General features: G+C 42.9%; 1 protein-coding gene across 4 annotated transcripts in view; it reads left to right on the forward strand.

Moving 5' to 3' along the window:
* The window catches only part of dph6 (diphthamine biosynthesis 6), a 136,735-nt gene that overhangs the window by 17,292 nt on the left and 93,563 nt on the right, over positions 1 to 25,880 (forward strand). For all 4 annotated transcript variants that reach the window (XM_056236067.1, XM_056236068.1, XM_056236070.1 and 1 more), the window contains exons 4-5: positions 5,303 to 5,376; positions 14,025 to 14,143. In XM_056236067.1, coding sequence (XP_056092042.1) covers positions 5,303 to 5,376; positions 14,025 to 14,143 — 193 coding nt within the window. The remainder of the gene's footprint in view (positions 1 to 5,302; positions 5,377 to 14,024; positions 14,144 to 25,880) is intronic.

A 25,880-nucleotide genomic window follows, 5' to 3' on the forward strand; every position in this document is an offset into this window, starting at 1 on the left:
GTCTGGGATTAACCTGTGTGTTCACGTCTGGAGTTACCCCGTGTGTTCACGTCTGGAGTTACCCCGTTTGTTCACGTCTGGCGTTACCCCGTGTGTTCACGTCTGGAGTTACCCCGTGTGTTCACGTCTGGCGTTACCCCGTGTGTTCACGTCTGGCGTTACCCCGTGTGTTCACGTCTGGAGTTACCCCGTGTGTTCACGTCTGGCGTTACCCTGTGTGTTCACGTCTGGCGTTACCCCGTGTGTTCACGTCTGGCGTTACCCCGTGTGTTCACGTCTGGAGTTACCCCGTGTGTTCACGTCTGGCGTTACCCTGTGTGTTCACGTCTGGCGTTACCCCGTGTGTTCACGTCTGGCGTTACCCCGTGTGTTCACGTCTGGAGTTACCCCGTGTGTTCACGTCTGGCGTTACCCTGTGTGTTCACGTCTGGCGTTACCCCGTGTGTTCACGTCTGGCGTTACCCCGTGTGTTCACGTCTGGCGTTACCCCGTGTGTTCACGTCTGGCGTTACCCTGTGTGTTCACGTCTGGAGTTACCCCGTGTGTTCACGTCTGGCGTTACCCCGTGTGTTCACGTCTGGAGTTACCCCGTGTGTTCACGTCTGGCGTTACCCCGTGTGTTCACGTCTGGCGTTACCCCGTGTGTTCACGTCTGGAGTTACCCCGTGTGTTCACGTCTGGAGTTACCCCGTGTGTTCACGTCTGGCGTTACCCTGTGTGTTCACGTCTGGAGTTACCCCGTGTGTTCACGTCTGGCGTTCCCCCGTGTGTTCACGTCTGGCGTTACCCCGTGTGTTCACGTCTGGAGTTACCCCGTGTGTTCACGTCTGGAGTTACCCCGTGTGTTCACGTCTGGCGTTACCCCGTGTGTTCACGTCTGGCGTTACCCCGTGTGTTCACGTCTGGAGTTACCCCGTGTGTTCACGTCTGGCGTTACCCTGTGTGTTCACGTCTGGAGTTACCCCGTGTGTTCACGTCTGGCGTTACCCCGTGTGTTCACGTCTGGCGTTACCCCGTGTGTTCACGTCTGGAGTTACCCCGTGTGTTCACGTCTGGAGTTACCCCGTGTGTTCACGTCTGGCGTTACCCCGTGTGTTCACGTCTGGCGTTACCCCGTGTGTTCACGTCTGGAGTTACCCCGTGTGTTCACGTCTGGCGTTACCCCGTGTGTTCACGTCTGGCGTTACCCCGTGTGTTCACGTCTGGCGTTACCCCGTGTGTTCACGTCTGGAGTTACCCCGTGTGTTCACGTCTGGCGTTACCCTGTGTGTTCACGTCTGGCGTTACCCCGTGTGTTCACGTCTGGCGTTACCCCGTGTGTTCACGTCTGGCGTTACCCCGTGTGTTCACGTCTGGCGTTACCCTGTGTGTTCACGTCTGGAGTTACCCCGTGTGTTCACGTCTGGCGTTACCCCGTGTGTTCACGTCTGGAGTTACCCCGTGTGTTCACGTCTGGCGTTACCCCGTGTGTTCACGTCTGGCGTTACCCCGTGTGTTCACGTCTGGAGTTACCCCGTGTGTTCACGTCTGGAGTTACCCCGTGTGTTCACGTCTGGCGTTACCCTGTGTGTTCACGTCTGGAGTTACCCCGTGTGTTCACGTCTGGCGTTACCCCGTGTGTTCACGTCTGGCGTTACCCCGTGTGTTCACGTCTGGAGTTACCCCGTGTGTTCACGTCTGGAGTTACCCCGTGTGTTCACGTCTGGCGTTACCCCGTGTGTTCACGTCTGGCGTTACCCCGTGTGTTCACGTCTGGAGTTACCCCGTGTGTTCACGTCTGGCGTTACCCTGTGTGTTCACGTCTGGAGTTACCCCGTGTGTTCACGTCTGGCGTTACCCCGTGTGTTCACGTCTGGCGTTACCCCGTGTGTTCACGTCTGGAGTTACCCCGTGTGTTCACGTCTGGAGTTACCCCGTGTGTTCACGTCTGGCGTTACCCCGTGTGTTCACGTCTGGCGTTACCCCGTGTGTTCACGTCTGGAGTTACCCCGTGTGTTCACGTCTGGCGTTACCCCGTGTGTTCACGTCTGGCGTTACCCTGTGTGTTCACGTCTGGCGTTACCCTGTGTGTTCACGTCTGGAGTTACACCGTGTGTTCACTTCTGGCGTTACCCCGTGTGTTCACGTCTGGCGTTACCCTGTGTGTTCCAGCAGTGGCGTTACCCCGTGTGTTCACGTCTGGCGTTACCCTGTGTGTTCACGTCTGGCGTTACCCCGTGTGTTCACGTCTGGCGTTACCCCGTGTGTTCACGTCTGGAGTTACCCCGTGTGTTCACGTCTGGAGTTACACCGTGTGTTCACTTCTGGCGTTACCCCGTGTGTTCACGTCTGGCGTTACCCTGTGTGTTCCAGCAGTGGCGTTACCCTGTGTGTTCACGTCTGGAGTTACACCGTGTGTTCACGTCTGGCGTTACCCCGTGTGTTCACGTCTGGCGTTACCCCGTGTGTTCACGTCTGGCGTTACCCTGTGTGTTCACGTCTGGCGTTACCCTGTGTGTTCACGTCTGGCGTTACCCTGTGTGTTCCAGCAGTGGCGTTACCCACGTGTGTTCAGGTCTGGCGTTACCCCGTGTGTTCACGTCTGGCGTTACCCTGTGTGTTCACGTCTGGCGTTACCCTGTGTGTTCACGTCTGGAGTTACCCTGTGTGTTCACGTCTGGCGTTACCCTGTGTGTTCCAGCAGTGGCGTTACCCACGTGTGTTCAGGTCTGGCGTTACCCCGTGTGTTCACGTCTGGCGTTACCCTGTGTGTTCCAGCAGTGGCGTTACCCACGTGTGTTCAGGTCTGGCGTTACCCCGTGTGTTCACGTCTGGCGTTACCCTGTGTGTTCCAGCAGTGGCGTTACCCACGTGTGTTCAGGTCTGGCGTTACCCCGTGTGTTCACGTCTGGCGTTACCCTGTGTGTTCACGTCTGGCGTTACCCTGTGTGTTCACGTCTGGCGTTACCCTGTGTGTTCACGTCTGGCGTTACCCTGTGTGTTCACGTCTGGCGTTACCCTGTGTGTTCAGGTCTGGCGTTACCCCGTGTGTTCAGGTCTGGCGTTACCCCGTGTGTTCACGTCTGGCGTTACCCTGTGTGTTCACGTCTGGCGTTACCCTGTGTGTTCACGTCTGGAGTTACCCCGTGTGTTCAGGTCTGGCGTTACCCCGTGTGTTCACGTCTGGCGTTACCCTGTGTGTTCACGTCTGGCGTTACCCTGTGTGTTCACGTCTGGCGTTACCCCGTGTGTTCAGGTCTGGCGTTACCCCGTGTGTTCAGGTCTGGCGTTACCCCGTGTGTTCACGTCTGGCGTTACCCTGTGTGTTCACGTCTGGAGTTACCCCGTGTGTTCACGTCTGGCGTTACCCTGTGTGTTCACGTCTGGCGTTACCCACGTGTGTTCACGTCTGGCGTTACCCCGTGTGTTCACGTCTGGCGTTACCCTGTGTGTTCACGTCTGGAGTTACCCCGTGTGTTCACGTCTGGCGTTACCCTGTGTGTTCACGTCTGGAGTTACCCCGTGTGTTCAGGTCTGGCGTTACCCTGTGTGTTCACGTCTGGAGTTACCCTGTGTGTTCAGGTCTGGCGTTACCCTGTGTGTTCACGTCTGGAGTTACCCTGTGTGTTCACGTCTGGCGTTACCCTGTGTGTTCACGTCTGGCGTTACCCCGTGTGTTCACGTCTGGCGTTACCCTGTGTGTTCACGTCTGGCGTTACCCCGTGTGTTCACGTCTGGCGTTACCCTGTGTGTTCACGTCTGGAGTTACCCCGTGTGTTCACGTCTGGAGTTACCCTGTGTGTTCACGTCTGGCGTTACCCCGTGTGTTCACGTCTGGCGTTACCCTGTGTGTTCACGTCTGGAGTTACCCCGTGTGTTCACGTCTGGCGTTACCCCGTGTGTTCACGTCTGGCGTTACCCTGTGTGTTCACGTCTGGCGTTACCCTGTGTGTTCCAGCAGTGGCGTTACCCACGTGTGTTCACGTCTGGAGTTACCCCGTGTGTTCACGTCTGGAGTTACCCCGTGTGTTCACGTCTGGAGTTACCCTGTGTGTTCACGTCTGGCGTTACCCTGTGTGTTCCAGCAGTGGCGTTACCCACGTGTGTTCACGTCTGGAGTTACCCCGTGTGTTCACGTCTGGCGTTACCCTGTGTGTTCCAGCAGTGGCGTTACCCACGTGTGTTCAGGTCTGGCGTTACCCCGTGTGTTCACGTCTGGCGTTACCCTGTGTGTTCACGTCTGGAGTTACCCCGTGTGTTCACGTCTGGAGTTACCCTGTGTGTTCACGTCTGGCGTTACCCTGTGTGTTCCAGCAGTGGCGTTACCCACGTGTGTTCACGTCTGGAGTAGGGTTGCCGCGGTGAGGAAAATTTCCCACCGGTTAATCGACGTGTCACAACACCGGTAATCCCGGTGTCACCATGGGGGGCGGGGCGGGGGGGTTAAATAGCTTTTAAATGCGTGCGCGTTATACTTTCACTTTCGAAATAAGCGTCAATTGGCAATTCAGCGTCAATTGCTTGAATGGACAAAAAAAAAACAACTCGGCTCGCTGATAATAAAACTTTTATTTATAGACAGAACTTTTATTAGCATAACGAACGAATAAAAATAACCCCATGCATAGGCTGAAAATCGTCAAACTGTGGGCCCAAACAAATAAGAACCATAAAACGTTTATTAACGAATAAGAAAATAAAACAGGCCTAAATAAATTACACATTCCGCCATTATCTTGCTTTTCTGTAATTTGACTCGTTCTCATCTCCACACGTGCTAAATGGACTCCTGATGCTTGCTGATCTGTGACGTGACTGGCTCTTGGCACGCACTGCGCAGTTCAGTTTTTAATTATAATGTATGCTCTCTTCTGAACTAAATAATTGATCATTATTATTTTTAATTAATTCAAATAAATATTTTAGCAAAAACGAATACTTTAAAAAAGTCAAGACATCGCGGTGTCACGGTGGGAAAGTGATGTCACCGGTGATGGGGCTTAAAACCGGTAACACCGTCAACACCGTCTATCGCGGCAAGCCTAGTCTGGAGTTACCCCGTGTGTTCGCGTTAAGGTACTTTGTGTTGTACGTTGCCATGACGTTCACGCGTGCAAAACTGTAACAACGTATCTTACAAGGGAACACGACGTAACCTTGCTCTCACTTGAATGGTGTCCTCACATTAAGTCCTTGAGTTTGAGGGTGTTGGACCTGTAGTTACCCGAGGTGTGGGAACCCTGCATGATGTTCATGATGTTGGCGTGTGTGTGATTCGAGCATCTCTGATATCTGTCCTCCATCTGATGATCTGTGTGTTCAGGAGGAGGTGTGTGTGGAGGCCGTGTCCGTCGGGGCCATTCTGTCCGACTACCAGAGAATACGTGTGGAAAACGTGTAAGTGGAGATCCTTTCTCTCGTTTCTCCTCTCCCTTCCTCACACACAACACACTACATGTCATTGAGTAATTTACAAAACAATACATATATATAATATTCCTCAAGCTGAACTCAACGACTGCTATGAGGTGTTTAGCGTTTATCTAAAAAATGAATTGGCACATTTATATGCAAGGCAAGTTTATTTACATAGCACATTTCATACACAATGGTAATTCAAAGTGCTTTGCATAAAAATGATTAAAAAATAATTATCACAAGAGCATAAGAAAAAAATTACAATAAAAGTAAAGAATAAAACATTGATTAAAATTGATTTAAAGTGTTTTAAGGTCCCCCTGTAGTCAATCATTTTATCCCTTAAAACTCGTCTTTTGAAAATCCAGCTTTTAATGTTGTTTATGTGTGTATGTGGTGTTTTTAATGTGCTTTAAGACACACACTGTGTAAGTTCATAAGTCGACAGCATTGCTGAGTATTTTCTGCTTAAAACTGCAGTGAACCAAAGACAGTCTCAAAAACACGGTTTGAAATCGCTGGTGTTTCTGACGTCACAAACGACCTTGTAACCAATCAGATCAACGTGTGATCGTCAACCAGTGGATCTCTGAGCTGAGGGAGTGAGTGGAGGCGGGGCTCATCTGCATATTCATAGAACCGCGCATACTAAATAAGGCAAGGGTGTCGAGTTACATTCAAGATATTTTAAGGCATGAAGACATTTTTTTCAAGGAAAAAACTTTTAAATATGTCAATTTGGTGATCAAATATGAGTTTTAAGGGATACAATTGTTGACTACAGGGGGACTTTAACTATTAGTGACTGATTTACAGTGACTCCAAACATTAAACGGACTAGCATTAAACTAGTGATATTTTTCAAAATTTTTTTCATGTTCACAGCCGGTTTCGCTGCGCCTCACTCGAGCTGTGCATGTATCCGCACATACCGCTGTCAGTCAGCTATTGTTCCTCCGCAGGATAAGTGGTGTAACCCTACCTGTATACCTGACATCCCATGATGCCGAGGGGCACAGCGTATCGTGCTAATCGCTAATCACTTGCGCTCTCGCTTTGACCCGTGGCGCTAGCATTGAGCTGACGTCCACCCATGTCACATGAGCGTAGCGCTGGCGTTCAGCCAAGCCGGAGAGCGAGCGCTAATTGTCAATGTCAATTTTATTTCTACAGCACAACTAAACACAACACCAGTTGACCAGTGTGCTTTACAACACATGACATTAAGAAAAAACACAAAAACAAAACACACAATACAATACATTTCATCATTGACCATATGCTAGTTCAAAAAGGTATGTTTTTAGCCTAGATTTAAAAACAGACATGGATGAAGCAGATCTAATACTGAATGGTAATGCATCAGCCACTGAAAACACAAGCTAACAACTACTCTTCAGCTTTGGGAATACGTAGCAATCTCTATTGTCTTTGTTTATCTCTATTGTATTGACTTTAACTATTTAAAGGGCTCATCGGATGCAAAATTCACTTTTATATGGTGTTTGCATATAAATGTGTGTTTGCAGTGTGTGGACACAACCACCATACAATGAAGAAAATCCATTCTCCTTTTTTTTCAATCCTCAAAAAGTCTCAATGCTTTTATATACACTCTCAATAGACCTTATTCGCAAACACCGGAAGTAGCTAACCGCGGCCATATTGTTGACATGACACCTGTCCTGCTGCCCCTAGCCGCGCGCAGATTTGAGTTGAGGGGAGCAGTAGCCTGGCTTCATCTCGTCGGTATCAAGAGAAGATAATGCTATTATTTGATGTGGGTCCACACCAATCAAGCTTAAGTAAAGATCCGTCCTTATTGCCACTTTGCCAGCCGTAACTTATCCGGATATTTATAACGATCTCGTTCATACAGTATCCGTATACAAACTACAATGCACCTCAACACAAGGCAACATAATGAACGACACTCGTCTCATTCCTGGTGGTGGAAAAACAAGTTCTTTGTGACATGCAAGATTTGTTGTATTAAAATGTAAATGCAAAAGAAAAGGCATGAGAGTCGGTTGTTTTTGTCAATTTTAAGTTTTCATTTAAAATGTTTGCGATTTTAATATAAGTACATGGTTACATATTTGACCAATTGCTTGAGCAACTTAATATATAGAAGTAATGCATGGAATAATTGGCTTACGTTGTTGAAATAGTGAGTATGTGTTAAAATAAAAATAGTGAGTACCGGCAGGGACGTGCACAGGGGGGTTGCTCAGGTTGCCCGGGCAACTGCCCATATGCCCTTCTCGACTCAGGTTGCCCTTCCAAAAAAAAAAAAAAAAAAAACATTTTTAGGCCTAGATAAAAGAATTTCACGTAGGCCTAGATAAAATAAAAATAATAATAAAAAAAAATCGCAAAGCCTCATTCACTTCCATTCGGGCACTCAGCTCAACTGTTTACGTGGCTGCAGCGCTGCACGCGACCATAGACTGCACGCGACCGGTGCGTAAGACCCCGCCTCCATCTCGTGTCATAGCGCGTCAATTAATGTGTACAACATCCATGACAAAATAAAGCGAAACTATCCTTCTGGTCACGAAAAGAGGAAGAATAAAAAAAACCATGAGAGTGAATTGCGGGAACAACAATCAGGTAAACTTGTGTTCTCTCCTCTCTAAGTTTGATGTCAGCAAAGTTTGATGTTTTTCGGTCTTGCTAACCTAGCTGGGCAGGCAGTGCATCTCTTGCATCACTTTGTGCCTGACAAAAGTGAGAGTAAAATACAATTATTTATTACGTTTGTTTTTGATAAACGACAAAGTGCAACGGTGTTTGTTTACTGCAGCTCAGAAAACATAACCGCGTCGCGTGTGTTATCCATGGTGTTATCATGCGTTCATATGCGCGTGCACGAAGTGAAACGTGCATTTTTCAAGCAGAATATGTGGAGACCAGACATACTGTACAATACATGCACGTGAATGATGGCACTCGCAATCAAAGTACACATTATACGTTTAAAACAAGACACTGATTATCTAGTCTCAGTGTTAAAAACTCTAAACAACTGCACTAATTATGCAAGATAGAAAGCAATGTATTGACAATTTGACATTGATTGACTATTGATTTATAGGCTATATTGAATTTAAAATGTTGATTAGCTGGACATACTGGTCAATATGGATGCACACCCCTCAGTAAATAATAACCATAAATCAAGAATTGCTTCAACATGCATAATAATAAATAAAACAATCATACTGATGCCGAAAATACCCAGGCTGTAGAGAGAACCAAAGTTAATCCCAAAAGCCAAAGCTCAGGGTTATAATTTATTATTTTCTTCTTATTTATGTTTACGTTAATGTTCACTTGTTATCTTAACATTCTATAGAAAATACTCTATTCAATAAATATTGTTTGTTTGAACCTCATTCTGTTCTATATTGTTGTACTTATTCTTTGACTGTTTTGTTTAAAGGAGGGAGGATTGTATTGGGGCGCTGAAGTGTCAGGTGTGACTGTGGCAATGGCAAATGGTTTACATAGCTCACGACATCACGGGACAGGTACAGGACCCCTTAGGGCCCCAGGGGGAGGTCAGGATCAGCACTGGGTGTAGCAGTCGATTCTGTTCCCTACCGGAATTCCTGTTCCCTTTACGCAATCATACTACAAATCATGCGTAGTTGCCCGTAGCCTACCATCACAACTGAATACGAGCAAGAAGCACAACTGAATGTACGGGAAGCCAAAAGGTTAAAAAAGGATTGTATTTTTTCCCAAAATCTAAGCGTTGTTTTTTTTATTACAAGCGAGTTTTTCCATTCAATCCAGATTATTTCTTTTCAAATAAAAATAAAATAAAAAACAATAAACAATAATATGTTATTGGGGGGGGGGGGGGGTGCCCTTTTTTCAGGTCAGAGCAACTGCCCCTCAAAATTCCTGTGCACGTCCCTGAGTGTGTTTGTGGTAACGTTACAGCCGCGGATCAGTTAGCTACGCACTGCAAACGCAGCATATAATAGCACTAAAGCAGTGTAGCGCGTCCTGCTTCTGTACCGTAGACACGGATTATGTGTGAAACCTGTGGTAAAAGGATGGGAACAGACTTTTCTGTGGTGAGTTGGCTGAAAGTTTAGCCTATTTATCCTAGCTAGCCTCTCCTGCGCTGGCTCAACTCTGTCTCCTTCCCTTCACGCTTTCTGACAGTCGGTACGGTAACTTATCGCAATCATAAAAACTAACTCCGGGGTTCTTATTACTGTTGTTAGAACAGACGTGTATTACACAACACACCATCACGCTGTTTAAAAAAAAAAATACAGTGATAATACCATGGATAATGCCGACGCTGCCATACTTGTCAATTGACAGACTGACAGTTGCCGTGATTTCTATGTCAACAATATGGCCGCCGCAAACACTGATGACACAGATCGAATAACATCTATAATACACAATAATACACTCTCGATAATTAAGCCGTTCGGATTTTCTGAGCAATATGATTTCATATTTCTCATGCTCCGCCCTGACCACTGACGAACTGTTCCATATTAGCATATTTACGCCCTCGACCACTGACGGACTGTCCCATATTGGCATATTTACGCCCTCGACCACTGACGAACTGTCCCATATTGGCATATTTACGCCCTCGACCACTGACGAACTGTCCCATATTGGCATATTTACGCCCTCGACCACTGACGGACTGTCCCATATTGGCATATTTACGCCCTCGACCACTGACGAACTGTCCCATATTGGCATATTTACGCCCTCGACCACTGACGGACTGTCCCATATTGGCATATTTACGCCCTCGACCACTGACGAACTGTCCCATATTGGCATATTTACGCCCTCGACCACTGACGAACTGTCCCATATTGGCATATTTACGCCCTCGACCACTGACGGACTGTCCCATATTGGCATATTTACGCCCTCGACCACTGACGGACTGTCCTGTATTAGCATATTTACGCCCTCGACCACTGACGGACTGTTCCATATTGGCATATTTACGCCCTCGACCACTGACGGACTGTCCCATATTGGCATATTTACGCCCTCGACCACTGACGAACTGTCCCGTATTGGCATATTTACGCCCTCGACCACTGACGAACTGTCCCATATTGGCATATTTACGCCCTCGACCACTGACGAACTGTCCCATATTGGCATATTTACGCCCTCGACCACTGACGGACTGTCCCATATTGGCATATTTACGCCCTCGACCACTGACGAACTGTCCCGTATTGGCATATTTACGCCCTCGACCACTGACGAACTGTCCCATATTGGCATATTTACGCCCTCGACCACTGACGGACTGTCCCATATTGGCATATTTACGCCCTCGACCACTGACGGACTGTCCTGTATTAGCATATTTACGCCCTCGACCACTGACGGACTGTTCCATATTGGCATATTTACGCCCTCGACCACTGACGGACTGTCCCATATTGGCATATTTACGCCCTCGACCACTGACGAACTGTCCCATATTGGCATATTTACGCCCTCGACCACTGACGAACTGTCCCATATTGGCATATTTACGCCCTCGACCACTGACGGACTGTCCTGTATTAGCATATTTACGCCCTCGACCACTGACGGACTGTTCCATATTGGCATATTTACGCCCTCGACCACTGACGGACTGTCCCATATTGGCATATTTACGCCCTCGACCACTGACGAACTGTCCCATATTGGCATATTTACGCCCTCAACCACTGACGGACTGTCCTGTATTAGCATATTTACGCCCTCGACCACTGACGAACTGTCCCATATTGGCATATTTACGCCCTCGACCACTGACGAACTGTTCCATATTAGCATATTTACGCCCTCGACCACTGACGAACTGTCCCATATTGGCATATTTACGCCCTCGACCACTGACGAACTGTCCCGTATTTGCATATTTACGCCCTCGACCACTGACGGACTGTCCCGTATTTGCATATTTACGCCCTCGACCACTGACGAACTGTCCCGTATTTGCATATTTACGCCCTCGACCACTGACGGACTGTCCCGTATTAGCATATATACGCCCTCGACCACTGACGGACTGTCCCGTATTTGCATATTTACGCCCTCGACCACTGACGAACTGTCCCGTATTTGCATATTTACGACCTCGACCACTGACGGACTGTCCCGTATTTGCATATTTACGCCCTCGACCACTGACGGACTGTCCCGTATTAGCATATTTACGCCCTCGACCACTGACGGACTGTCCCGTCTTAGCATATTTACGCCCTCGACCACTGACGAACTGTCCCGTATTAGCATATTTACGCCCTCGACCACTGACGGACTGTCCCGTATTAGCATATTTACACCCTCGACCACTGACGGACTGTCCCGTATTAGCATATTTACGCCCTCGACCACTGACGGACTGTCCCGTATTAGCATATTTACGCCCTCGACCACTGACGGACTGTCCCGTATTAGCATATTTACGCCCTCGACCACTGACGGACTGTCCCGTATTAGCATATTTACACCCTCGACCACTGACGGACTGTCCCGTATTAGCATATTTACACCCTCGACCACTGACGGACTGTCCCGTATTAGCATATTTACGCCCTCGACCACTGACGGACTGTCCCGTATTTGCATATTTACTTCCTCGACCACTGACTAACTGTCCCGTATTAGCATATTTACTCCCTCGACCACTGACTAACTGCCCCGTATTTGCATATTTACGCCCTCGACCACTGACGAACTGTCCCGTATTAGCATATTTACGCCCTCGACCACTGACGGACTGTCCCATATTGGCATATTTACGCCCTCGACCACTGACTAACTGTCCCGTATTAGCATATTTACGCCCTCGACCACTGACGGACTGTCCCGTATTAGCATATTTACGCCCTCGACCACTGACGAACTGTCCCGTATTGGCATATTTACGCCCTCGACCACTGACGGACTGTCCCGTATTGGCATATTTACGCCCTCGACCACTGACGGACTGTCCCGTATTAGCATATTTACGCCCTCGACCACTGACTGACTGTCCCGTATTTGCATATTTACGCCCTCGACCACTGACGGACTGTCCCGTATTAGCATATTTACGCCCTCGACCACTGACGAACTGTCCCGTATTAGCATATTTACGCCCTCGACCACTGACGGACTGTCCCGTATTGGCATATTTACGCCCTCGACCACTGACGGACTATCCCGTATTGGCATATTTACGCCCTCGACCACTGACGGACTGTCCCGTATTGGCATATTTACGCCCTCGACCACTGACGGACTATCCCGTATTGGCATATTTACGCCCTCGACCACTGACGGACTGTCCCGTATTGGCATATTTACGCCCTCGACCACTGACGGACTATCCCGTATTGGCATATTTACGCCCTCGACCACTGACGGACTATCCCGTATTGGCATATTTACGCCCTCGACCACTGACGGACTGTCCCGTATTGGCATATTTACGCCCTCGACCCCTGACGAACTGTCCCGTATTAGCATATTTACGCCCTCGACCACTGACGGACTGTCCCGTATTAGCATATTTACGCCCTCGACCACTGACGGACTGTCCCGTATTGGCATATTTACGCCCTCGACCACTGACGGACTGTCCCGTATTAGCATATTTACGCCCTCGACCACTGACGGACTGTCCCGTATTAGCATATTTACGCCCTCGACCACTGACGGACTGTCCCATATTAGCATATTTACGCCCTCGACCACTGACGGACTGTCCCGTATTAGCATATTTACGCCCTCGACCACTGACGGACTGTCCCGTATTAGCATATTTACACCCTCGACCACTGACGGACTGTCCCGTATTTGCATATTTACTTCCTCGACCACTGACGGACTGTCCCGTATTAGCATATTTACACCCTCGACCACTGACGGACTGTCCCGTATTTGCATATTTACGCCCTCGACCACTGACGGACTGTCCCGTATTAGCATATTTACGCCCTCGACCACTGACGGACTGTCCCGTATTAGCATATTTACGCCCTCGACCACTGACGGACTGTCCCGTATTAGCATATTTACACCCTCGACCACTGACGGACTGTCCCGTATTTGCATATTTACGCCCTCGACCACTGACTAACTGTCCCGTATTAGCATATTTACGCCCTCGACCACTGACGGACTGTCCCGTATTAGCATATTTACGCCCTCGACCACTGACTAACTGTCCCGTATTAGCATATTTACGCCCTCGACCACTGACGGACTGTCCCGTATTAGCATATTTACGCCCTCGACCACTGACGAACTGTTTATTATTACTATAATTTAAAGAGACAAGCACTGAAACGGGTCGCTGTGAACAGAGCTGTTTTTGAGGAGGTAAAAGGGTGTTGTTTTACACAACCATTGAGGAATTTTAACCAAAGTATGTTACAAACTTTACACGCAGACCCTAAAGAATCACACCAACTTGTGGAAAATGAGCATCCGATGACCCCTTTAACAAATAGTGTTTGAAGTGGTGTCAGAGTGCCGCCCTCTCTTCCCTTCACATCCATCATGTCCTCTTGCACGCCTGCTCAGTTTGCATTGTTCCTCTCTGTTCTCCACTTGTGGTGTGTGTGTGTTCTCCGCAGGTGTGCGAGGCTTGAGCTCCAGCCGCTGGCGTACCTGTGGCGCCGAGACCAGGCCGAGCTGCTCAGAGAGATTATATCAAGCGGCCTCGACGCCCGACTCATCAAAGTGGCAGCGATCGGTGGGTGACGGCCTTTAAACCGGGCAGGGCTTGAGCAGTCCAGCCACTATTGAGTGTTTAAACCGATCCTGCTTTTAGACAGGCAGGGCTGCGCGATTTAGAGGAAACAATCTAATAGCGATTTTTGGTTACACTTTACTTTAAGGTGTCATTGTTACAGTGTAATTATACATTTGAGTACTGAGTAATATTAATTAACAACATGTCTTTACTAGGGGGTTAGGGTAGGATTAGGATTTGGTTGAGGGTTAGTTGCATGTAATTATGCATAATTTACTGTTAGTACTATGGTAAGTACATGTAACGTGTAACAAGGACACTGTAAATTAAAGTGTTACCTGATTTTTCTGATTGAAGATTGCGATTTTAAAAGCATTTCGCAGTGTTTGTTGATTATGTATCAATATGGCTATAAAAAAATAATGATAATTTATTAAATGTATTATTATTACTAAATAAAAATATTAACATTACTAAATAACAAAATTAGAAAGATTACTATTGTAGTATCTTACTGTAATGTACAGTAAGTATAGGAAGACACGTTGCATTTTCCCTGAAACACGCATCACATATTTATTTTAGGGATGCACTGATATGAAAATTCTGGCCGATACCGAAAACCGATAATTCTTTATATTTGAAAGCCGATAATCGATATATTGGCTGATAAATCTAAATCTGAATTTTTATATAATTTTTTAGAGTATTTTCCTTTTTGAAGTGATTCCAATCATATTTCAAGCAATTTAAAGCATCATGTTGAACAGTGCGCATCTGAAGTGTCTCAGCTAAAGGAAATCATACATTATTTATCGGCTTTAATATACAGCCCAGATTGTCTTATTGGGCCTATATCGATAACATTAAAAATGAACATATATCCGGCCGATACTGAAATGGTGGCCGATACATCATGCATCCCTAACTTATTTAATTAAATCTCAGCTTTTGAGATTTGATAAATACACTCAAGCAAATCACAATTTTTTGTATTTAATCGTGCAGCCGTATGTTCAGGTGATGCCGGGCCGAAACTAGCAAGAAACAGAAGAAATCCCATTATCTTCAGGTTGACTTGCACACAAGCACAGGGATGGAAACATTAAGGCCTTTTCAAACTAACATGATTAAGTGATTTGATAGATGTAGGGCTGGGGGAAAATCACAAAGATTTCTGCCTTGATCCATGAAAATGTATAATTGTGTAGTAATTCTGTTGATTTAAAAAGCCCACGCATTACTAATATAGACAATGTACACCACCAAAATTACATTTACACTTTGATGTTTTTGAAAAACTGAGGTACACTGAGAATCGTTTTGTACTGGCGTTGATCCTGTGTGATGCCTGAACTTTGCAGCCCAGATCAGATGACATCAGTAATTCACACATGGGTGGTTCTTCAGGGCATGTGTGTATTGGAACGCACCCAGGGTGTCTTTTAATCCCTGAAATGTCTGCGGCGTCACCTGCTCTCTCACTCCTGTTTCACGCACCGCTGCAAGGGAAACACTGATCAGGTTCCACACTTAGAGTTGAACTGAAGGGAATATTTTTGTGGTGGCCTGATGTGCTTGTATTTACACACTGGACATGTGTGGGTTGATAGAAATAATGATATCAACATGTAATATGTGATTTTTAAACTGATTAGTAAGTAACCAAAACGGCATGCTCGAGAACAGTGCAAAACTGATAGAAATAATGATAGAATATCAACATTTAATATGCGAGTTTTAAACTGATTAGTAACCAAAACTGCATACTGGTGAACAATGCTTAAATAACGCAAAAAGCTCTGCTTTACATTATGCCTGAGAACAGCCCTTACCCATAACATGACCAGAACATTTCCTCAACATCACAATACCATCAACATTACTGTAGCATCTCTGCAACATCACTACATCATTATTGTAACCTCGCCATAACGTCACTGTAACATCTCTCTAGCAGCTCTGCAACATCACTGTAACATCACCATAAACCTCACCACAACATCAGCGTTACATCACTGTTGACATCATATAACATCACAGCAACAACTCTGTAGCATTTCTGCAGCATCACCATAACAGCACTGTAATATCTTGTAACATCATTTGAACATCACAATAACCTCACCATAATGTTACTGTATCATCACCGTAACATCACCGCAATGTCTCCACAGCATCATTGTAACATCTGTCACATCACCATAACAGCACTGTAATATCTCGTAACATCACCATAACATCACTGTAATATCTCGTAATATCTCTGTAATATCACTGTAATATCTCAAAACATCTGTCACATCACCATAACGTTACTGTAATATCTCGTAACATCACTGTAATATCTCGTAACATCTCTGTAATATCACCATAACGTTACTGTAATATCTCGTAACATCACCATAACATCACTGTAATATCTCGTAACATCCCTGTAACATCACTGTAATATCTCGTAACATCACTGTAATATCTCGTAACATCTCTGTAATATCACTGTAATATCTCGAAACATCTCTGTCACATCACCATAACATCACTGTAATATCTCGTAACATCACCATAACATTACTGTAATATCTCGTAACATCCCTGTAACATCACTGTAATATCTCGTAACATCCCTGTAATATCCCTGTAACATCACTGTAATATCACTATTATATCTCGAAACATCTGCAACATCACCATAACATCACTGTAATATCTCGTAACATCACTGTAATATCACCATAACATTACTGTAATATCTCGTAACATCGTTGTAATATCTCGTAACATCGTTGTAATATCTTGTAACATCTCTGTAACATCACCATAACATCACTGTAATATCTCGTAACATCACCATAACATTACTGTAATATCTCGTAACATCTCTGCAACATCACCATAACATTACTGTAATATCTCGTAACAGCATTGTAACATCAATTTACCATAACATTACTGTAATATCTCTGTAACATCACTGTAATATCACCATAACATTACTGTAATATCTCTGTAACATCACTGTAATATCACCATAACATTACTGTAATATCTCGTAACATTGTTGTAATATCTTGTAACATCTCTGTAACATCACCATAACATCACTGTAATATCTCGTAACATCATCATAACATTACTGTAATATCTCGTAACATCTCTGCAACATCACCATAACATTACTGTAATATCTCGTAACATCTCTGCAACATCACCATAACATTACTGTAATATCTCGTAACATCATCATAACATTACTGTAATATCTCGTAACATCTCTGCAACATCACCATAACATTACTGTAATATCTCGTAACATCTCTGCAACATCACCATAACATTACTGTAATATCTCGTAACATCATCATAACATTACTGTAATATCTCGTAACATCACCATAACATTACTGTAATATCTCGTAACATCTCTGCAACATCACCATAACATCACTGTAATATCTCGTAACATCATCATAACATTACTGTAATATGTCGTAACATCTCTGCAACATCACCATAACATTACTGTAATATCTCGTAACATCTCTGCAACATCACCACAACATTACTGTAATATCTCATAACAGCATTGTAACATCAATTCACCATAACATCACTGTAATATCTCTGTAACATCACTGTAATATCTCGTAACATCTCTGCAACATCACCATAACATTACTGTAAAATCCCCTAACATCTCTGTAACATCACCATAACATTACTGTAATATCTCGTAACATCTCTGCAACATCACCATAACATTACTGTAATATCTCGTAACAGCATTGTAACATCAATTCACCATAACATCACTGTAATATCTCTGTAACATCACTGTAATATCTCGTAACATCACCATAACATTACTGTAATATCTCATAACATCACCATGACATTACTGTAATATCCCATAACATCTCTGTAACATCACCATAACATTACTGTAATATCCCATAACATCTCTGTAACATCACCATAACATCACTGTAATATCTCGTAACATCACCATAACATTACTGTAATATCCCCTAACATCTCCGTAACATCACTGTAATATCTCTGTAACATTACTATAATATCTCGTAACATCACCATAACATTACTGTAATATCTCATAACATCACCATAACATTACTGTAATATCCCCTAACATCTCCGTAACATCACTGTAATATCTCTGTAACATTACTATAATATCTCGTAACATCTCTGTAACATCACCATAACATTACTGTAATATCCCGTATAACATCACAATAACCCTCACCATAACATTACTGTATCATCACCGTAACATTTCCAAAACATCTCCACAGCATCATTGTAACATTTCTGTAACATCACCATAACATTACTGTAACACTCAGCGGTGGCACAACATGATAAAAGACACCAATGTGCTACATTTATTAATAGCAATAGACCAGAATAAAACAGTTTGGCTCGTTTATGGTTGTCAAACAGCCAGAGCGCTTTGTGTGCCATAGACTGTGCATTTTATAATGGCTTCAAGCGTGGCTCAACCAATCAGAATTTAGATTTGGGAAATATCCGTTTTATAATTATAGTTTGATAAAACTTATAGGTCACTGTCAAAAATGTTACCTTTAGAGGTATAAAAGCTTGTCACTGGCACAGTAAAGGGACAAATCTGTTCCTAAAAGGGTCCTTGGAGTAACACGTACCCTCAAGGTACAACTATGGACCATTTAGGGGTAAAGTTACAACTTTATGCACGATTTGTACGATGTTCATTTTGAAATGAGTGTGTTTGTGGTTAACACTAATGGACTGGTAACGGTGAACTGTTATATCTCAGTAGCTCTTTTGCATATAATGTTTATCCTGAGCTTTAAAGCTTGAATGATTAGAATGTAAATGTGGAGTTGTAAATCTTCCGTCCCTTTCTATTATTTTGAAGGGTTTCAGATGAATTGGGATTACCACTTGTTTTTTTTTCTATCAAAATCCCCCCCCAACAAATCCCGTCCCGTGTCTTATCTGCGCTCTTCTAAATGTGTTTTTAAGCTGATAATTCAGCGTGTGAATATGAGCGATCACACGTCTGTGTTTTAAACCCTTCCGCTGCAGGAGACACTCAAGAGGAGCTTTGTGTTTTCTTGTTTTTTCTGTCGCTTGTTTAGACTGATACTCACTGGATCCGTGTGTGTGTGTCTGTGTGTGTATTGAGCGATCTGCCGGCACAGCTTACCCCCAAACCCCTACAGCAACCGCCGGCTCTTGACAAATCATCCTCTAAAAGCAAATTCCCCACATATCTGGAAGAGTGTAATTATGCGAGGTGTGTGTTTTCTGCTTGGCTACAGGTAGAAGGGGAAGATGTTATCGCGACTGGCTTTTCACCTGGCCTCAGGCACCGGCAATTAGAAATTAGAGGGTTTGGATGGACTTGCACTGCCTCAGGCCGTCGAGTAATTGAGGCTTTCATGGGTTTCATGGGTCAGGGCTGCATGTGTGTATTGGGTGACAGAGGTGTGCTGTACATTCACACACACCACAGGTGGAAATAAACACTCGTGACGTGAGAAATGTCTTTAATGTGTTCCTGCTACGACTGTGTGATAAAAATAACAATTGCACCTTTGCATTTCTACCAAACAGCCTTTCAGCCGTACAGTAGATTTCAAATGTTTAATACAAGAATTGAACAACAAACAAGGCATGTTTTCTTTTATATGCACCTATATAACAATACACTATTTATTATTGTACTAAAACATTTAATATACAGTCAAACCAACATTTATTTATTCAGACACCTTCAACATTTCTCACATTATCTCAGTTTATTCACTATAGTTTAGAAAATGGTGATAAATATGAGCAGAACTCAGAGTTCTCAGATCAGTGGATATTTGACTGGTTTTGTCCATCCTTCTGTTAGACTCTCACACATGAATTATGTTGAATATCTGTCAGCTGTTAAATTTAACTACACAATTAGATAATACCAGTTTAGCTCAACCAGTGACCAAGCAATGCTTCATGTTGTTCAGTGTGTGTGTGAAAAGAGCATTAGCAGTTACAGAAAACACACTTCAGCAGAACATGATCAGCTCAATAAATGTATAAATGTAACCGGTAGTCACTGGATGAAGAATATTTGGCTATAATATGTCACAGTTTACTTTATTTTGCTCTCCTCTCTTACATAAATGAACTATAGTGTCCTGCACACACTAGTAAAACAATATCACAAATGATATCTGGTGTCTGAATAATTTTTTGTTTGACTGTATAAATATAAAAATAATTTGTGACAATTTTTGAATAATGACACAAATAAATTGATACATTAGTTTTGAACTGATTAACAGAAACAAATCAAATTTATTAACTCGACTCTAATGACACACTCACACGTTACTAATGGCCAAATAAAAAGTGCATTAAAATCATTGCAATTGTAACACTTTACAATAATAGTTAACATTAGTATTATTAACTAACATGAACTAACAATGAGCAATACATGTGTTACAGTATTTATTAATCTTTGTTAATGTTAGTTAATAAAAATACAGCTGTTCATTGTGTGTTCATGTTAGTTCACAATGCATTAACTAATGTTAACGAATACAGCATTTGATTTTAATAACGCATTAGTAAATGTTAAAATTATTTTGAAATAAGATTAATAAATGCTGTATAAGTATTGTTCATTCTTAGTTCATGTTAACTAATGAACCTTATTGTAAAGTGTTACCATGTTCATTTATAAATATTCTAGTCATTGTCGGCTCGCGTTTGCTCATGATAAAAGATTTACTCGACCGGAAATGTCTAGAAATGAAACAAACGTGTAATTTCCTTCATCCCGAAACGCACGAGCTAATGTTAAGGAACTGTGGTTGAGCTTAACCTCACTGTAAATGCTTTCCCGTTGTGAATATCGTGCCCACGCATTTGGCGTCTGCTCTCTCGTCACCGGTGATATAAATGATAATCCCGTAATAACACTTGAAGGAGGATTGTGGGTAATCGGGGGTTGACAGGAGCCATCCGAAGCGTTTTAAAGGAGGGGGTCTGTGGTTACGAGTCGCTGCCCACACAATGTGCACTGTCCAAGGCAAAGACAATCTCCGTGTTTGTGCCAACAAGTTTCTGTAATCATGTCAGAAAGCAGAGCCGAAGTTTCCGCGATCGCTCGCCACCTCTGTGAAGCCGAGCGGAAATAATTGGCTGGTAAATACGGCGGCGTTGGGTATTCATGTAATTAGTTAATTGGTTGATTTGTGTGTGTGAGGATGTCCAGGCGCAGGGTTGTTTCCAGCAGTTAATTGGATGACAGTTCCAGTGGAAATTGGCATGTGTGAAGTTGAAAGGTCTGTTCGCAGTGTTACTGGTTTCCTTTTTTTATTGCGTGCTTTAGAATTTATTTTCTGCAATTATACGGACACTTTCGGCATGAACTTTTCCACTCGGATGGTTGGCATTCGATTCTTATAATTGAAATGCACGCGACCCTTTCCTCGACATGTGTTGTATGCGTGTTATTTAGGGATATGTGCAAATCTTGATAATTCGCTGGATGGAAGTAATGTTTTTTTTATATCTGTTCTTCAGTGTTTCTGTCAGTTTCCATGATCGCTAAACCAACCTGACATGTACATTAAATCCTTCTGCTTTTTTCAGTTGGAATAATTTGTATGAATTCTTCTGATTAACTGGAGTTTGTGATAAAAGTGTCAAATATCTAACATTGCATTTGTTTGACACTCATATATAACATTTAAAGATAATCGGTTTCCAACTCTCCAGTCGAATAATAATGAACAGATTGATCAACGGTAATATTCAGAGAAGCCTACACTTTCTTGGCAGGGACAAAAAAGAAGATTTTTTTAGAAATATCTCTGTGGATTTTTTTTCTCCCCATACAATGGATGTCACCATAAGTTTTGGTTACTATAATCTCTTTTTTTTTTATCTCACACAGAACACAGAAAGTCATACAGGTTTGGATTGACATTAACAATGGCAGAATGATCATTTTTGGGTGAACTATCCCTTATAAAAAGCTTGAACGAAGAGAAACTTGCTTCACCGGTTGCTGAAGAGGTCATTTTTTAATAAAAAATATTCTGTAGTTAAGTATTTGCATGTGGTAATATGTAAAATCTCACACTTTGGGAGCTCAATAACTCACTCTAATCCTGATTTGCTGTTGACGTTTATGGCACAAACCGCAATACGACTTTGAGATTGGTGCTTTAAGAGACACAGTATCAATCCCAAGACTAAACTAGCCTGTAAGAAAGTTCATAAGTGTCATTATGCACTCTTCATAAACATCACATTATCAGTCATGCATTGATTGTTGCATTAGTGTTTTTATTACTGCTTTAATGCTTTCATTATGCAGGTTATACACTGTCAGTTGTAACTGGGTGTGATAAACATCAGATGAGGTTATAATTGCAGCTTTATTCCATTTATTGGATAAAAAGATTAAATCTCTGATGTGTCTGCTGAATTGTATTCGTCGTACGGCTATTATTCCTCACACAGCTGTTGAATTTCAGATAAGAGCTCGAACAAATTTTCCGATCTCTGTTAATCTCCCCATCTCGTGTGTGTTCGCTCGCTCTCCCCGTGCACAGCTCTCGCTCACAGATCGGGCGATTACTCGGCTCTATTGTTTCGGCTCAGGTCTGGGAGAGCATTGTTCAGAAGATGAACTAGCGCGAGATGCTTATTTCATCCGTTTTAAAGCTAAAATGTTCCCCAACATGAATCCAATTTTGCTGGCGTTGGATTAAAGCCGATCTGTCAGTCGAATCTGTGCGCTTTAATTCAGTAGCAGATTTGGTTCACATTAAGCATATAGGCAGGCCATTGGCGCTTTGACTGTTTAATGATGCTGTTCGCGATACCGGAGTCTCATTGATAAGGGCTGAAAGATGAGGACTGCTCGATATGGAGCCTCTTAAACTTTACTTCGCTCAAGACCACGAGATCCTGCACTCTCAGAAAAAAAGGTACAAAAGCTGTCACTGGAACTACCCTTTAAAAACGTGCTGATACTAGGCACTAATATGTTCCCTTTTAGGTGCAAGGCTGTAGCTTTTGAAAGCTGTTGTACCTTTTTTTCTGAGGGTCAGTCATTTTTTAGGGATGCACCTATATGAAAATGTTGGCCGATACCGATAATTCTTTATAGTTTAAAGCCGATAACCGATATATCGGCCGATAAATCTAAATATACGTTTTTATATCATTTTTGAGAGCCTGATTACAAAAACAAAAGTCTCACCATTAAAATCCACGTCCCAAACACACAATTATGATGTTCTCATTATAATTTTATGTAGTCGATATGACAGACTTGCGGTGCACATGTTGCACTTTACTGTATTTTCCTTTTTTGAAGTGATTTCAATCATATTTCAAGCAATTCAAAACCATAATGTTGAACAGTGGCGCATCTGAAGTGTCTCAGCTGAAGGAAATAATACATTATTTATCGGCTTTAATATATCGGCCTACTTTTCTTATTGGGCTGATGACAATAACATTAAAAAATGAACATATATCGGCCGATACCGATACGGTGGCTGATATATCGTGCATCGCTAGTTATTTGATTATTTCTGTAACAATAATCTAGTATCTAATAACATAAACATTTCCCAAAGTAAATTACTTTCTTTCTTCTGTGAAACACAGCAGGAGCAAGAAAGTTGTACAGGTTTGACACGAGAGCCAGTAAACAATGGGAGAATTGTTGTTTTTTGGTGAATTATCCCAATCTGTTCATCACAGTTCATTACGACAATTGATTTGTATCGCAAGTCTTCTGTAATGTTGTCTAAATATTGAAATGAGGCATTATCTAATTAAATATGCATGCACTAATTTGCATGCATTTCCATAACATAAATCTGAACATTGGATAAAGCCAAGTTCATTATTCTTGTTAATCACTTTTGACATATTAAAGGTTTTTGCGGAGAAAGGTTTTAACATTCAAATGTCATATGAATCAGGTGAATGTTAAATGAACAAACCTCCAGAATATACAGTGGATAGGAATAAACCTGTAAAGTTTGGTGTAAGTGGTGATTTCTCATTTAGAAAGAAATGACATTTTCCTGTATGTATTGGAACGGATCCTTTTCTCATTTGTGAAAAGTCTCAGAAGCAAAAGTCATAAACTTCTATAGCGGTGAATGAGAGATGACACCAATTATAATTTGTGTATTTGCATTTGCTCTAATAGCAAAAGAAAGGTCTGTGATAGCGTTTCTACGACTTTCCAAGAGAGGAAAATACATAGAGAAAGATGTCAATTTATATGTCAGTTAATATATCACAAGGTATAGCATTATAAATGTGTATTAATTTAAAAGATATATATATATATATATATTAAATTCCCCCTGTGGTCAAACATTTTATCCCTTAAAACTCATCTTTGATCACCAAAATTACATATTTAAATGTTTTTTTCCTTGAAAATAATTTCTTCATGGCTTAAAATATCTTGAATGTAACTCGACACCCTTCCCTCATTTAGTATTCGCGGTTCTATGAATATGCAAATGAGCCCCGCCTCCACTCACTCACTCAGCTCAGAGATCCACTGGTTGACGATCACACGTTGATCTGATTGGTTACAAGGTCGTTTGTGACGTCAGAAACACCAGCGATTTCAAACCGTGTTTTTGAGACTGTCTTTGGTTCACTGCAGTTTTAAGCAGAAAATACTCAGCAATGCTGTCGACTTATGAACTTACACACGGTTTGTGTTAAAGCACATTAAAAACACCACATAGACACATAAACAACATTTAAAAGCTGGATTTTCACCACAGGGGGACTTTAAATATGCATTTTGGATTCTAGTCTGAAAGAAGACAAGTTATGGAAGCAAAATAGACCAAAATCTCTAAACGTGACCAGTGCATAAAACACAATGGTGTCTTGAAGTCCAGACTAAAGAAGCACGTAAGGAAAAAAGCCGTATTGTAAGAACTTGTGACCTAAAAAGAATTCGCTCTAATTTGAAGCTCATGAAATCTAATGCAAAACTTGAGAATCCATTTGTGCGCAGTTCACTGGCTTGGAAGTTGACTGGATTAAATCTGAGTTTTATAGGATAATAATGAGTTAAGGACTTTTTGCCAGCGTATCTCTCCTTGGGGCTCTGCTTGGACTCTGCTTGTCTAAAGGGCAGCGGGAATGGACGTGCAGACAGATGAATGGTGCTTGGACTGAGCTTATTTGTGTTTAATGTGCCATAAGGGGGTGAGGTAATTAGCTTTAGGTCAGGTAGTAAAACAGGTGCAGATGAATGAAAGCCGTGCAGCTCATGTAAATGAGAGATGATCTTGACTGTCTGAATATTTTAGGCCAGAATGGATGTAGTTGGTCCAGATCTGGTTTCAGATGTTCGTTATGTCGACAGGCAGAAAGTTACAACAGCTACAATGACGATGCACAATACAAAAACATTAATGGCATAATAATACTCTATTGTAATCAATGGCAATTTCGTGTTTTGTTTTATTATGGCGCCATCAAAAGTACATGTGTGTGTCAAATTTGGTGAAAATATATCACTTTGTTTTGTAGTTATAGACATTTATATGTATGAGCACATTATAAATGATTCATGGGCGACATTGATTGGATTTTTTTGCCACTTACTATCAACATTTTAATATTGGGGGAATAGCAAATTGGCAGCGACCTATGTTTCCGAATTTCCTAC

Source organism: Rhinichthys klamathensis, unplaced genomic scaffold, assembly GCF_029890125.1.
Source record: "Rhinichthys klamathensis goyatoka isolate OS25496 unplaced genomic scaffold, OSU_Roscu_1.1 h1tg000437l_1, whole genome shotgun sequence".
Lineage (NCBI taxonomy): Eukaryota > Metazoa > Chordata > Actinopteri > Cypriniformes > Leuciscidae > Rhinichthys > Rhinichthys klamathensis.